The following is a 12481-nucleotide window of genomic DNA, read 5'->3' on the forward strand; positions in this document are numbered from 1 at the left end:
GTTGTCCTCTGGCTCCGTGCCGTGTGCGGTGGTGTGGTCTTTGGTCATGAGAGAATTAATTCAATGATGGACTTTGAGTGGTCTTGGACTTACGAGCACATCAGGACTGGAGTGTGCTTTGGGCTAAACGTGCTTGGCGGTGGGGTGCTGGTTCATTCATGCAGGTCAAGGAATTAATGGGGAAGGAGACCACAGGTCAAGAAAACATTAGAGAATGAGAAGATCAATTATAGACTAGCTACCTCAGCTGATTATTGTGGCTCGGGAGAAATCGATAGACGCAGCTTTCACGGATAAGAACAGAGAAACTGATTTGAGAGAAGCAAGTGAGCAGCGGAGCGAAATAGCTCGGTATATCCTTTTAAAGACAGGAGACGCGAAGGCGCGATAGCGACGCGTCGTAAGGTTAGTGGCTAACTAGCTTGCTTAAAGGTAACAAAACGCTACTTGTGCACAAATGACAAGTCGATCTGGATATAAGCTAGACAACAAAATAGGCCTCGCTGAGAAAAGTTTATTAGTGATGTGCGGTGGCAGTAGTAATGTTTGCTATAACTATTTGGACCATAAAATACTCCAAAATAATGGTCCAAAATGCATGAATAGCAAACACTCCAAATGAAAAGTTACCAGCACGTACATCCCCACAACCGTGCATCACGCATTTAGCCTTTGTCCTATTCGTGGTTCCGCAGACACACGAGTTATGTGCTACTGCACAACGTATTTGGCAGGCCATGCATAGTGCCTGCATGCAGCATGGACACCTGAAAGTCAAGCGGGGAACGACGTGCTGCATGGATAAACAGCATTTTCCATGGGCTATAGTGATTTTCCGCGGGTGAACAGTGACTTCTGCGAGTGAACGGTGATTTCTCTAGAGCTACAGTGTTTCTACGCTGCTACATTGTTGCCGTGTGGAAAATCAGCAATGCTACCGTGCTGACGTGAGGAAAAGGGTGCGTGCGCTGCGTTTGCAGAGCTGTGAGCGAGCGGCGTGCTCAGCGGTCCAAACTTGTGAGTGAGATTAATGTGTAGCGTGTGCGACACACTATGGCAGTGGTAGCGCGTCGCAAGATTGATGGAGATATAAATCTTGCCAAGTGGTATGCTAATAATTAGTGAATGACAATAATTTATCATTTGACTTTGTGGCTATGGAGCTCTCACGTGGAGAGAGATGACGTGCTGGAAGGACAACTTGGACAAGGAATAATTTAGAGCTCAATTTGAGAATTATTGCATTAAAATTTAATTTCTCCTTTACCATATGCAATAATACATAAACATGATGCTCATAACATGGTTTAGTATTTTGATTAAGGCGTAACACCGAGGGTATTACAATGATCACTAGAGCAAATAGGTTAGCATATAGGGTTTTATCAATTTACGAAAACCAAACTAGAGCTTTCAACTATGGATGCCCTAAGATGTCTATGACACTATATTGTGATTTGCGAAGTGTCTATATATAATCTTTATAGGCAACTTAATTTGTAATGAACAACGAAATGTCTATAAGCATTTAACTCCAATGCATAGTGACATTATGTTGTTCCATAAGCATTTACTATTTCTTATAAGTAGTTAAATATAAATTTTATCATAGCAATTAACTGTGACCCATAAGACTTGATACAATAGGATAAAATAAAACCCTCTCTAGCCTTTAAATATTGGCTTCACTGTGTTTCAAAAGTTTTGGAAATATTTCCATCTAGATGAAACCTCTCTCCTTCCTCTCTTCGTAACTCTAATTTTATATCATTATTTTGTTTATATAGCATCTTATTAAATGAGATTAAAACTATGTCAGGGCTGATCATAGACCTAACTGCCCCAAATTTTTTAGGGAAAACGGTGTTTTTGCCCCTGTCCAGAAGTTCAATTGTGATTTTACCCTTATTTTTTTAACTTTGTGATTTTACCCCTGTTATTTTGAAACGAAGGAGCCGTTTGCCCCTGGTTTGGATGTCCGTTATTTAGAGGCTGATTAAACGATTAAAAAAAACAAAACACATAAAATCAGATGCAAAAATGACTGAAATGCCCCTTCATCTTCATTCTTATCCGCTCATCCTCTTCGTCGCTATCTGCTCCGTGAGGACAGAAGACCGGCGGCCGAGCACCGTCGTGGCCGCGCGCCCCTGCGCCCGCCGGCCATGGCGCTCCGGCAACCCCGCGACGGCGGCCCTCGGCGACCTCGCCCGCCGGTCATGGCGCTCCGGCAACCCCGCATCAGCGCGATGGTGGCCCTCGCGACCCCGCGCTCGCAAATACCGATGGGGCAAATCCGCCCTATTGGGCTGCACGCGCGACATCGATGGGGGAGGCACGGCCGGCGGGCTCACGGCGCGGTGGGCGTGGCAAGGCGGGCGCTGCGGTGGGTGCGGCGGCCGCGACGGGGGCGCGGCTGGGCGGGCGCTGCGGCCATGCGAGCTCGCGGCGCGGCGGGTGCCGCTGGGCGGGCGTCGCGGCATGGCCGGCGGGCGCACTGCGCGGCCCTCGTCCTCCGACAGCTGCTCCATGGCACGCTCGAACTGCGCGACCAGCTCCGGGTCGAACAGCGCCTGCTGCTGCTGCTGCTCGCCGGCAGCTCCTCCGTGCTCAGCCGGCGGCGACGTCCCGAACCGGGGCGTGACGTAGGAGCCCGGCGAGAAGATCTGCCCGCCCTAGCGCAGCCAGTCCCGTAGGCTGCCGGACTTGGAGATGGAGAAGTCGAACGCCGCTGCCGGCACATTTAGCTCGCCCAGCTACCGCGCCCTCGCCCACCTCTTGGCTCCAACGGCGGCCTTCGACCCGGACCCGCCTGATAGCTCTGCCTCCACGGTCGAGGCCGTCGCCGCCGCGGGCGCCGCTGTGGCTGTAGCGAGCTCCTCCTCCTATTCGGTTGCCAGCGCGGTCGGTCGTTCCGACGGCGAGCCGCTCTCGCTCTGCGTCTGCTGTTGCTGCGTCAGTACCATCGCGTCGAACTCCTCCACCGTGCGGAAGCTCCTCGCTCTCCCATCTGACGCGGACCACGGAGCGTCATCTTTGTCACGGCTGCTCTATCGCCGTTCCCGCGCTTGCTCCGCCGTGCAGCTCTCTTCCTCCTCCAGAACGGCGAGCAGCTCTGACACGTCGATCGTCTCGATCTTGGCCGGCTCCTTGGCTTTCCTGGACGACGAGGTGGAGCTGCGGAGGAGGGCCAGGAACTGGTCGCCGTTGCTCTTAGAGGTGGAGAGGATGATCTCCTCGATCGCGCTGCTCCTCTGGAAGCTGTGGCCTAGGCTGCAGGCAGCTCACCTTCTCCTGAAAGCTCCCTGATTTCGCCAGGATCTTGGACGACACACACCCCATCTCTGATTCTCTGTAATCTGAAAGCACAAAGAAGCTTCTTTTTGTTCAGTTTATCCTACTCTGATCGAGCAGCAAGAATAGGAGCGGATGACAAATATGTTTGAATATTTATCAATATTAAATCTGAGTTCAAATAATTTCAAGTTGTGCCAAATATATTTGACCAAATTTAATCAATTGTCAGCATACAATAAAAAAGTCTAATTCCAAATCAGGGTAAAATCACAATTAGGCATAACAAACAGGGGCAAAATCGCATGGCATTCATGTCCTTTTGTACAAAGTTTAACACCGTTAGGGGTGGATGACGGAGCAGGGGCAAACTGGTGCTTCGTGAATGGCACAGTAGGGGTAAATTTACAAAGTCAAAAAAATAGGAGTAAAATCACAATTTCGATACAAAACAAGGGTACAAACGCAAGAGCCCCAATTTTTTAAGATTCCACATCTGGACCTGAAAAACACACATAATTCAAAGGAATGTTTCACGGGGCAACATAACTGCACAAGTGTACACATGTCAGACGCGGCAGGCGTTGTAGCACCATTCAAGATTGAAAAAAAGTCAACGTTACCTCCCTCAACTTTCGCGAAAGTCCGTTTTTTCTCTCTGAACTCCAAAACCAGGCAAAACACCTCCCTCAACTTTTAAAACCGTTCATCTTACCTCCCTGGCCCTGTTATAAGCAACTTTGAAGGCGGTTTTGTCTTTTTCTTTTTTATTTATTTTGGCAGAATTTTTGAAAAATCATAGTAAATCACAGAAAAATCATAAAATAGAAAATCTAATTTTGTTGGACTCCACATGAGTAGATCTACACAGTGAACATATAATGTAGTATACTTTAGTACAAAGTTTTTGTTGTGACTTTAGATCTATGCTTTTCTGTACTTGATTGAAATAATTCATAGCTGTAATTTCTATGGTCAAATTGTGATAAACTTTTATAGTGGGCTAATTATTGTATGATTGAACTTTAGTAAAAATTTCATACTTATTGGATCATGTATAGCTTAGTTATAGATTTATTTATATTTAACAAGCATAAACCTAAATAAAATCTATAACTAAGTTATATATGATCCAATGAGTATGAAATTTTTGTTGTAGCTTAAGCATACAATAATTAGCCCACCATAAAAATTTCACCACAACTGAACCATAGAAACTACTGCTATGAATTATTCCATTTAATTATAGAAAAGCATTGATCTAAGGCTACAACAAAAACTTTGTATTAAAGCATTCTATATTATATGTTCACTGTGTAGATCTACTCATGTGGAGTCCAACAAAATTTAATTTTCTATTTTATGATTTTTCTGTGATTTGCTATGATTTTTCAAAGATTCAGCCGAAATAAATAAAAAAGACAAAGACAAAACCATCTTCAAAATCGCTTATAATCATGCCAGAGAGGTAAGATGAATGATTTTAAAAGTTAAGGGAGGTGTTTTGTCTGGTTTTGAGGAAGAAAAAATGGATTTTTGCAAAAGTTGAGTGAGGTAACGTGCACGTTTTTCTTCAGTATTCAGCCTACCGGACCGGATTCAACCGGCCCAGCAACCCAATACGCCTCCCTGAACCCTCCCCTCTCGGCCTCTTGCCTCAATCGGCCCAAAACCCCCAATCCAAGCGTCCATTCCTGAATTCCTCCCCGGCCGGCAGGCGCCCCCCGCCGCCGCCATGAACCCCGTTCACAGCGAGGCGGCCGCTGCTGAGAAGGCGCGGCGCAAGAAGGACAAGAGGGAGAAGAGGAAGAAGCACCAGGACGCCAAGGAGGACGACTGCGGCGCCGCGACGGCCGCGGAAGAAGCGCCCAAAGAGAAGAAGCAGAAGCAGAGGAAGGATGGAGACGAGGGGGAGGGGGAGGAGAAGAAGAAGCTGAAGCCGACGGTGAGCATCGCCGTTGCTGGCTCCATCATCGACAACGCCCAGTCCCTCGAGCTCGCCACCCTCGTCCGTACCCCCTTTCCTCCTTGTCGCACTAGTCCTTGCTATGTCTTGCAGCACGAGGCCTTACAAGAGCATCTCTTCTGTTTCAGCTGGCCGGCCAGATCGCTCGCGCCGCCACCGTCTTCCGCATAGACGAGGTCGTCGTCTTTGACAGTACTCCCGCGACGGAGAACGGCGGCGCGGGTGATGGTGAAGAGAGCGGCGCGCGGTTCCTTGTTCAGATTCTGGAGTATCTGGAAACTCCACAGTACCTCCGCCGCCGCCTCTTCCCGATGCACAAGAACCTGAAGTTTGTGGTGAGATGCCAAGCAATGTGGTTGCCTTCGACGTTTGATGATTTCTCTAGGTGCTAATGGTGCTGTGCAATTTCTGGTATGCAGGGATTGCTTCCACCGCTCGATGCGCCACACCATGTGCGCAAGCACGAATGGTCTGAGTTTCGTGAAGGTGATATCCCTTCTGGTGCCCTTGCTATCAATTTTAAATTTTGAACTCACAATTTGAAGTAGGATTTCATTTCCATCAAAAAGGGTGCTTAAGTAGTTAAATATAAGTTTTACCATTTCTTGTGGTGCTAATCTAGGAATATTGTGTCTTCTCATAGTTCAAGCGCAACACATGCTGAACATCTGGAATGGAACACAAATGTGCACATATAAATAAAATATGGCCATTTAATGCTCTTTTGCTAATCAAGCTGCACATCTTCCTTTTAAAGTTCAATTGTTACTCATTGCCTTTGCTCTCGCATTTGGAAGGTCTGACCGAACTTGGTTAGTGTAGTATACAATACTGTGATGACAAAAGGGGTGTTCAGCCGTAGGTTTTGGGTTGCTACTGCTCGTTCGGAGGGGACATTTGAAGGTTGACATCCTTTTGACACTACTGAACTAGTGATTAGTGAAAGTAAACGAATACCAATATATGATGAGGAGATATGTAGTTCAAACACACAGTTAGGTGGAGAAGTGCAAAACAATTTGGTTAGTACACCAATTAACACTCAAAAGTTTCTGTGAATATTCGGGATGTAATTCTCAAACTCTACCTGTGTGGCCTTTGAAGTTCACCCTGTACTGGGAGTAGGAAACTGAGAAATTTCTGATACATGTTAAATCAAATGGAAGTTTTGTTGCTATACACACCAAGCACACCTTGCTTTCCTGTAGCTTGTTTGGAGGCTGAATTTGAAATGGTCGTACAACATATAGTGCATCTTGCATATTTTGTTAAGGATTTTCTCATGTTGATTTGATGCCCAAACTGGAAGTCTTTGCACCTACTTCTGTTTTTAAATTGCACTATGCATCTCTGCTAGCATGGTGGATTTGTACTTGTTTAAATCATGTTCAGCTCACTGATGTTGAATAATTGTCTGTTTCCACATATTTTGATATTTCTGACCCAACAAAATGCTTACATGTTACTGAATTTAGACAGGTGTAACATTGGAAAGTGATCCCTCAAAGGGGACTCTTGTTGATGTCGGATTAAGTAAGGTATTATGGATCTTCTAGTGTCCTTTTCTTTGTTCTGTGCCACTTTTCTGGGGAAAGGTGTTTACTGAGTTTGAAGATATGTTGAAAGACTGGGGAAAGCCTATTATATCTCACAATCTATGGGAATATATAAATGGCCACAACCTTATGAAAATCTTAAATATGATTTTGCTTACGTTAGTTGACTTATTTTCTTTTTTCTCAAAAAATTGACTTATTTTCTGTAAATAAGGCTTTTTAAGGCAGACAATGAGGTTAGGAAAAACAAAATCCCAAGATTTGGCAGACCTTAATATATCATTTACAGATAAAAAACATTTCACAATGTGTATTATCTGATTTGCACTTAATGGTTTCATATATAGAACAGATCACCACTTCCATGCAAAAAATGTCGCATTGATTCTAGTTTATCATGATTCTGCAGAATGTTCTGGTTGAACAAACACTAGCACCAGGCAAAAGAGTAACTGTAGCCATGGGAACAAACCGTGACCTAACAACAGGTAAACCATTTATTTCATGGATTACAAAATATAATTGTGTTGATACTTCTTATCTATACCTTTTCCGATGTATGAAGAATTTGTACATGTCTTAAGTAATCTAGATAATCATCATAAAGGCTATTCCTATTTTCTAAGCATTTACATTTGGTAGTTCAACACTTCTATTATTAAAACAATTTTTCAAATGATATATATTCATCATCAGTTCATGATTTTGTTGGCTTGTTGCTTCCTCTTCAACTTTTGGCCTTTCTCATTTCAACTCATAAGTGTTGTTCTCAATGTATTCTTCTGCCGTGTTTTTTTCTTGTCAAATCAATTTTGAAACCAAATTATGTTGCTTATTCTTGTGGAGTATCAGTATGTCTCTCTATGTCCTCATTCTAGAGCAATATTAACTTAAACTATATACTGTTTTATTTTGCCATTTTACTGTAACTTAATTTGTACTTGCATCTAGCTTGCATAAGGAAAGTTGTTCCCCCCTCCACACCTAGGGAACAGATGGGATCTTATTGGGGCTACAAAGTTCGTTATACTTCAAATTTAAGTGGTGTTTTCAAAAATTCCCCATTCAAGGTACTGTTTTCACATCTGAATATGCTGTTCAGAAAAAAATGTGTTATGATTACTCACTTCCACCTTCCTTTGGTTTGTTATTTACTATCCCTAGGAAGAATACGACCATATCATTGGCACCTCAGAGCATGGACAAATAGTTAATTCTTCTGAGCTTACCTTGCCTACTTTTAGGTATGCCATCTGCTGTTCTCATGGAACACCTTGACAAAACCAATTTAGATTTGTTACCATTTTTTTTATTACTTGAATGTGTAAATTCCTCCCAATTTGCTTAGGATGCTTCAGCTTTATTTGAGTATGCTAAACTGTACGTTTCAACAAATAGTCAAATAGTTGTGGACATGTATTTTATGTGCTAACCTGTGCTAATAATTCTTGCTAAGCAGTAAGCAAGTAGCTGCTACCCTACCTTTGTGTTAAATTATCATGAGTGGATAAACACTTAACCAAGGAATGTGTACCTTCACTTAACTATTGAATTGATACGTTCTAGTTAAATTCTTTCTATAGTAACTATTGGCTAGTATTGTGCTATTGCCATATTCCAAGGCTGAGCATTGTAACCATCTGTGTATGCTTTATGAATGACCCTTGCCATGTATATTAGCGACCATTGTGAGCCTATCCTGTCACTTATGAGGCTTTACTGAACAGGCACCTACTCATTGCATTCGGTGGACTTGCTGGTTTGGAAGAAAGCATTGAAGAAGATACAAATTTGAAGGTATAGCTGTTCTTTCTGTTATGAACTTATGATACTTCATATTTCTAGTGATCTCTTGCATGGAAATTAGGAGTTATGAAAGCATTTCTGGTCTATGGTCAAATTGAGAGTACTTGAAATGTCAACATTGCATGAGAACCTGAGCTAATTTGGTAGCTGAAACATTCAGCTTGTGTTTGCGGGGACTCTCTCACTTAATTAATGATGTAATGTTACTACCGCTGGTGTTGAAGTCACTTATTTCCGTGACAGGGTAAACGTGCAGATGATGTATTCACATCTTATTTGAATACATGCCCCAACCAAGGGAGCAGAACAATAAGAACAGAGGTACCTACCTCTTGTAAGATTTTAAAAGTTCATTTGTTATGGCATCTGTTAATATGCTAACAGAAGTAGCAAAAAAAAAATATTCCAGGAGGCACTTCTCATTTCCCTCCAATACTTCCAAGATCCCATTAGGCGAGCGGAACCAAAAATGTAGAAGGTAATACAGACACATGCAAATCTAACGATGCCCCACAAGTTGGACCCTGTCGGCTTCAGAGCTTCACTTGTAATCATGGAGTTTTCTCAGAGAATTTAGACCCTTCACCTATGTGGTGATGACAGTGGAACCATGAGGTTGTGAGCCATAGAGGACATTTTGACACAACTATTTCGGTTTAGAAAAAATTGATGTGGAGCTGACTTAAGTGAAAGTGAGTGTTAGCTTGCTATTTCATGTATCCAGTGGTTGTCCACGTTAGTCTATCGCTCTTTCATGCCTTTGACAATGTACTGAAAACGGAGGATCGCTTTTAGCACCATAAGGCCATGCTTGACGCAATGCTATTCTTTGTTAGGCGACATTGTGCTTGATTTGGAGTCAATACTGCATAATGCGATTGATGATCACCATTAGTAGCAGTGATGGTTCATGTTGTATTGGTGTCATGGTTTAGTTCTCCTTCGGTTCCATAATGAAGTATGTGCACTAGAGAGTAGTGCTGCCCTTGTGATTGATGGGTGTGTATTTATGTGCCCTCGAGCCAAATCCCAGATGGATTTTGATCCACTAGGGTTTTAGGGTTACAATTGCCCATAAAAGGAGGCGGTTGAGTGTATTGGAGAACTGTTCGTATGCCGGCGTAGCCACCACCCCTGGTGATTCGTGTTTGTGTCGGAGTCGGACACAAATCACAATCAATTCCGCTTTCTTATAAGGCCCGATCCGGAGGGGCGAGTCCAGCCCACGTACGTCTCACGCCAGCCACCGCCGTCCTCGGCCCTCCCTCCCATCCGCCGAGACGCGTGACTCCGGCCGCCGCCATTTTCGCGTAGAGCGAGCGAGAGGACGCAGGCGGCACCGCCGTCCTCCCTCCCATCCGCCGAGACGCGTGACGCCGGACGCCGCCATTTTCGCGTAGAGCGAGCGAGAGGACGAAGGCGACCGCAACCGCCGCCATTTCGCGTAGCGCGAGCGAGAGGACGCAGGCGACCGCACCCACCACCAAGAAGATGCCTGGCTATGGCCGAGTCGCGGCGCGCGACGAACTCCGCTCGAAGACGATGGACTTGGCTCCGTCCGAGCTCTCCGCCCCTGATCCGCGCCAGGTGCTGAGGAAGAGGCTCGGCGAGGAGATGGAAGCGCTCCGCGGCATCCTCAGGAAGGCCGAGCTCGTGGTGCGCAAGAATATCGACAAGGGCCGCGCGGCACCTCGCCGCGGCAAGGACGGGCGTTTCTTGGCCGCAGAAGCCCGATCAGAGGCCATGGAGGCCGACCGTACTCCATGTGCCAAGAGAAGAAAGGTGATGCCACCCCTGGAAATCATCGAGCCTCCGCCCCGGATATCGAAGTCCGATCAGGCTGCATGTGCCAAGAAAAGGAGGACGACGCCACCCGTGGAGATAATCGAGCCCCGGATATCTCAGGACGAGATCTTCAGCTTGGTTACCCGACTGTCGTCGCTCTCGTCGAACATGGCGACGCGCATCCTCGAGTTTCTGAACAAGGAGTGCACCGGTCGCACAAACGAAAAGGCTGGGGAGATAGAGATCGATCTGGGATCCATGACGCGCTCCGCCATGTTCGAGCTGCAGAAGTTGCTGGACGAGTTTGCTGAAGAAGAGAAGCGTCGGCAGCAGAAAGAGGAGTCGATGAACGTCTGCAGATCCATTAATCGCTCATCTTCCCGTGAACTAGAGGAAGGTGAGTTCATCGAAGAGGATTGTAGTGCCACCACGGATTGCGGCGATGCTTCTCCTGTTGTGGCACGTAAGGGCCTTTCTTCACCGCCACGAATACTTGAAGACGGAAAGATGACAGAGGAAGAGGGCGCCATATGCGGCGACACTGGCCCTGTTGCAACCGCTGAGACCGCAAAAAGCCCAAGCAACAGCAGTTCGTCTGGATCCTCCAGCAGCAGTGATGGTTCATCTGGATCTTCTTGCAGCGATTCATCAAATTCCGACAACAGCGACTTAGACTCTGACAATGAATGCATGACAAGCAGTGTGGCTCCTGCCGTTCTTCCCATTCCCAAGGCCGACGCCTCTGCCATAGCAATGCCAACCAAGGGCCTTTGCTCACCGCCACGAATTCTCGAAGACGGAGAGATGACAGAGGAGGAGGAGGTCGACATATGCGGCGACACAGGCCCTGTTGCAACCGAGAAGTTTGATGAAACAGCAAAAAGCCCCAGCAGCAACCGCAGCTCTAGCAGTTCGTCTGGATCCTCCACCAGCGGCGGCAGTTCATCTGGATCTTCATGCAGCGATTCATCAGATTCCGACAGCAGCGACTCTGGCTCCGACGACGAGTGTGTGACAAGCAATCCGGCTCCTGAAGTTCTTCCCAAGACCGACGCCTCTCCCATGGCAATGCCACACAAGGTTCTCAGTCCTATCGCTGAAGAGGAGTTTGCTGAAACCGAGAACAGCCGAAGAAGCAACAGTTCATTACTTGAAGATGGCGAGATAGAAGAAGAGCACGGCACCTCCCCTGTGGCTGCAGAGAAGTTTGCTGAAACCGTCAACAGTACAGGATCTGCCAATGGCCAATGCATCAGAAGCAGCCTGGCTCCTGCCGTCCATCCCGAGCCATGGAAGCCGCAACCAGCTGCACAAGGCACTGTTCGTCATTTCTATGCCAAGGGTTATGAGAAGAAGCGCGACAGGGCTGTGGCGGCACAAGGCACCGTTGGTCATTTCTATGCCAAAGCTTTTGAGAAGAAGCGCGAGAGGCAGAGAGCCTACGAAAAGCTAGAAGAGATGGAGAGGAACGCGAAGGCGAAGCCCATCTTCGACTGGATACACCCGAGACACTTGAGGCAGCTAGGGATCACCACCCCGGTGGAGTACGCTGTCACCTCGGAGCGGCGTTTTCCTGCTCGTCGTGGCTGCCCGGTGCAGAGTCTACTTGGGCTCTTCTTGAAAGCAGAGTAGCACACCACGGAGATCTAGCAGAGTCTACTTGGGCTCTTCTTGGAAACTTATTACAGTAGATTAATGTATTAGTGTTTATATAATCCGGCTGTACTTTCTATCGCACAGTATGATGTACTCGTGATGTTGTAGTCTGTATGCTGTTGAGTGTTGAGCCCTACCAAAGCTTATCGAGCATGATCAGTCTAGTGAACCTGATGTATATGTCTACCTTAAACCGGTTAATATTGCGCCATTGTGTCATATGCTGAGAAAGCTGTGTATGGCTACCTATGTTTGCAGCCTAAGCATAAAAATATTCATATATTCTGATGTGTGTGTGTGTGTTGGGGGGGAGGGGGGGGGTGCGGGGTTCCAATTCTATACATTTTCTCATGGGTAAATAGAAGTAACAGCGCAAGTCATGATAAACTTACACAAAGACAATGAAACATGCTGAAGC

At 46.1% G+C, this 12481-nt stretch overlaps 2 protein-coding genes and 1 pseudogene across 2 annotated transcripts; 2 read left to right on the forward strand and 1 right to left on the reverse strand.

The window, feature by feature from the left end:
• Nucleotides 1–2069: 2069 nt before the first annotated feature.
• LOC136523656 (uncharacterized) lies at nt 2070–3342 on the reverse strand (annotated as a pseudogene).
• A 1631-nt stretch (nt 3343–4973) lies between these two features.
• LOC136521508 (uncharacterized) lies at nt 4974–9518 on the forward strand. The gene is made up of 10 exons (XM_066515258.1): nt 4974–5302; nt 5389–5595; nt 5680–5746; nt 6740–6798; nt 7226–7304; nt 7768–7886; nt 7981–8060; nt 8544–8613; nt 8866–8943; nt 9032–9518. The coding sequence occupies exons 1-10, from the start codon at nt 5030–5032 to the stop codon at nt 9095–9097; spliced, it is 1098 nt and encodes a 365-aa protein (XP_066371355.1). The 5' UTR covers nt 4974–5029; the 3' UTR covers nt 9098–9518.
• Nucleotides 9519–9876: 358 nt separating this feature from the next.
• Nucleotides 9877–12188, forward strand: LOC136523025 (suppressor protein SRP40-like). Its single transcript, XM_066516807.1, has one exon. The coding sequence runs from the start codon at nt 10114–10116 to the stop codon at nt 12037–12039; it is 1926 nt and encodes a 641-aa protein (XP_066372904.1). The 5' UTR covers nt 9877–10113; the 3' UTR covers nt 12040–12188.
• Nucleotides 12189–12481: the final 293 nt, after the last annotated feature.

This window comes from Miscanthus floridulus, chromosome 18, assembly GCF_019320115.1.
Source record: "Miscanthus floridulus cultivar M001 chromosome 18, ASM1932011v1, whole genome shotgun sequence".
Classification (NCBI taxonomy): Eukaryota; Viridiplantae; Streptophyta; class Magnoliopsida; order Poales; family Poaceae; genus Miscanthus; species Miscanthus floridulus.

What these genes read in the sequence shown, in the direction of transcription:
- LOC136521508 (XM_066515258.1), top strand. Translation starts at nt 5,030, where the DNA reads ATGAACCCCGTTCACAGCGAGGCGGCCGCTGCTGAGAAGGCGCGGCGC. An exon ending in TTGATGTCGGATTAAGTAAG is followed by an intron (nt 6,799 to 7,225) that starts GTATTATGGATC and finishes ATGATTCTGCAG; the next exon opens with AATGTTCTGGTTGAACAAAC. An exon ending in AAACCGTGACCTAACAACAG is followed by an intron (nt 7,305 to 7,767) that starts GTAAACCATTTA and finishes ACTTGCATCTAG; the next exon opens with CTTGCATAAGGAAAGTTGTT.
- LOC136523025 (XM_066516807.1), top strand. Translation starts at nt 10,114, where the DNA reads ATGCCTGGCTATGGCCGAGTCGCGGCGCGCGACGAACTCCGCTCGAAG.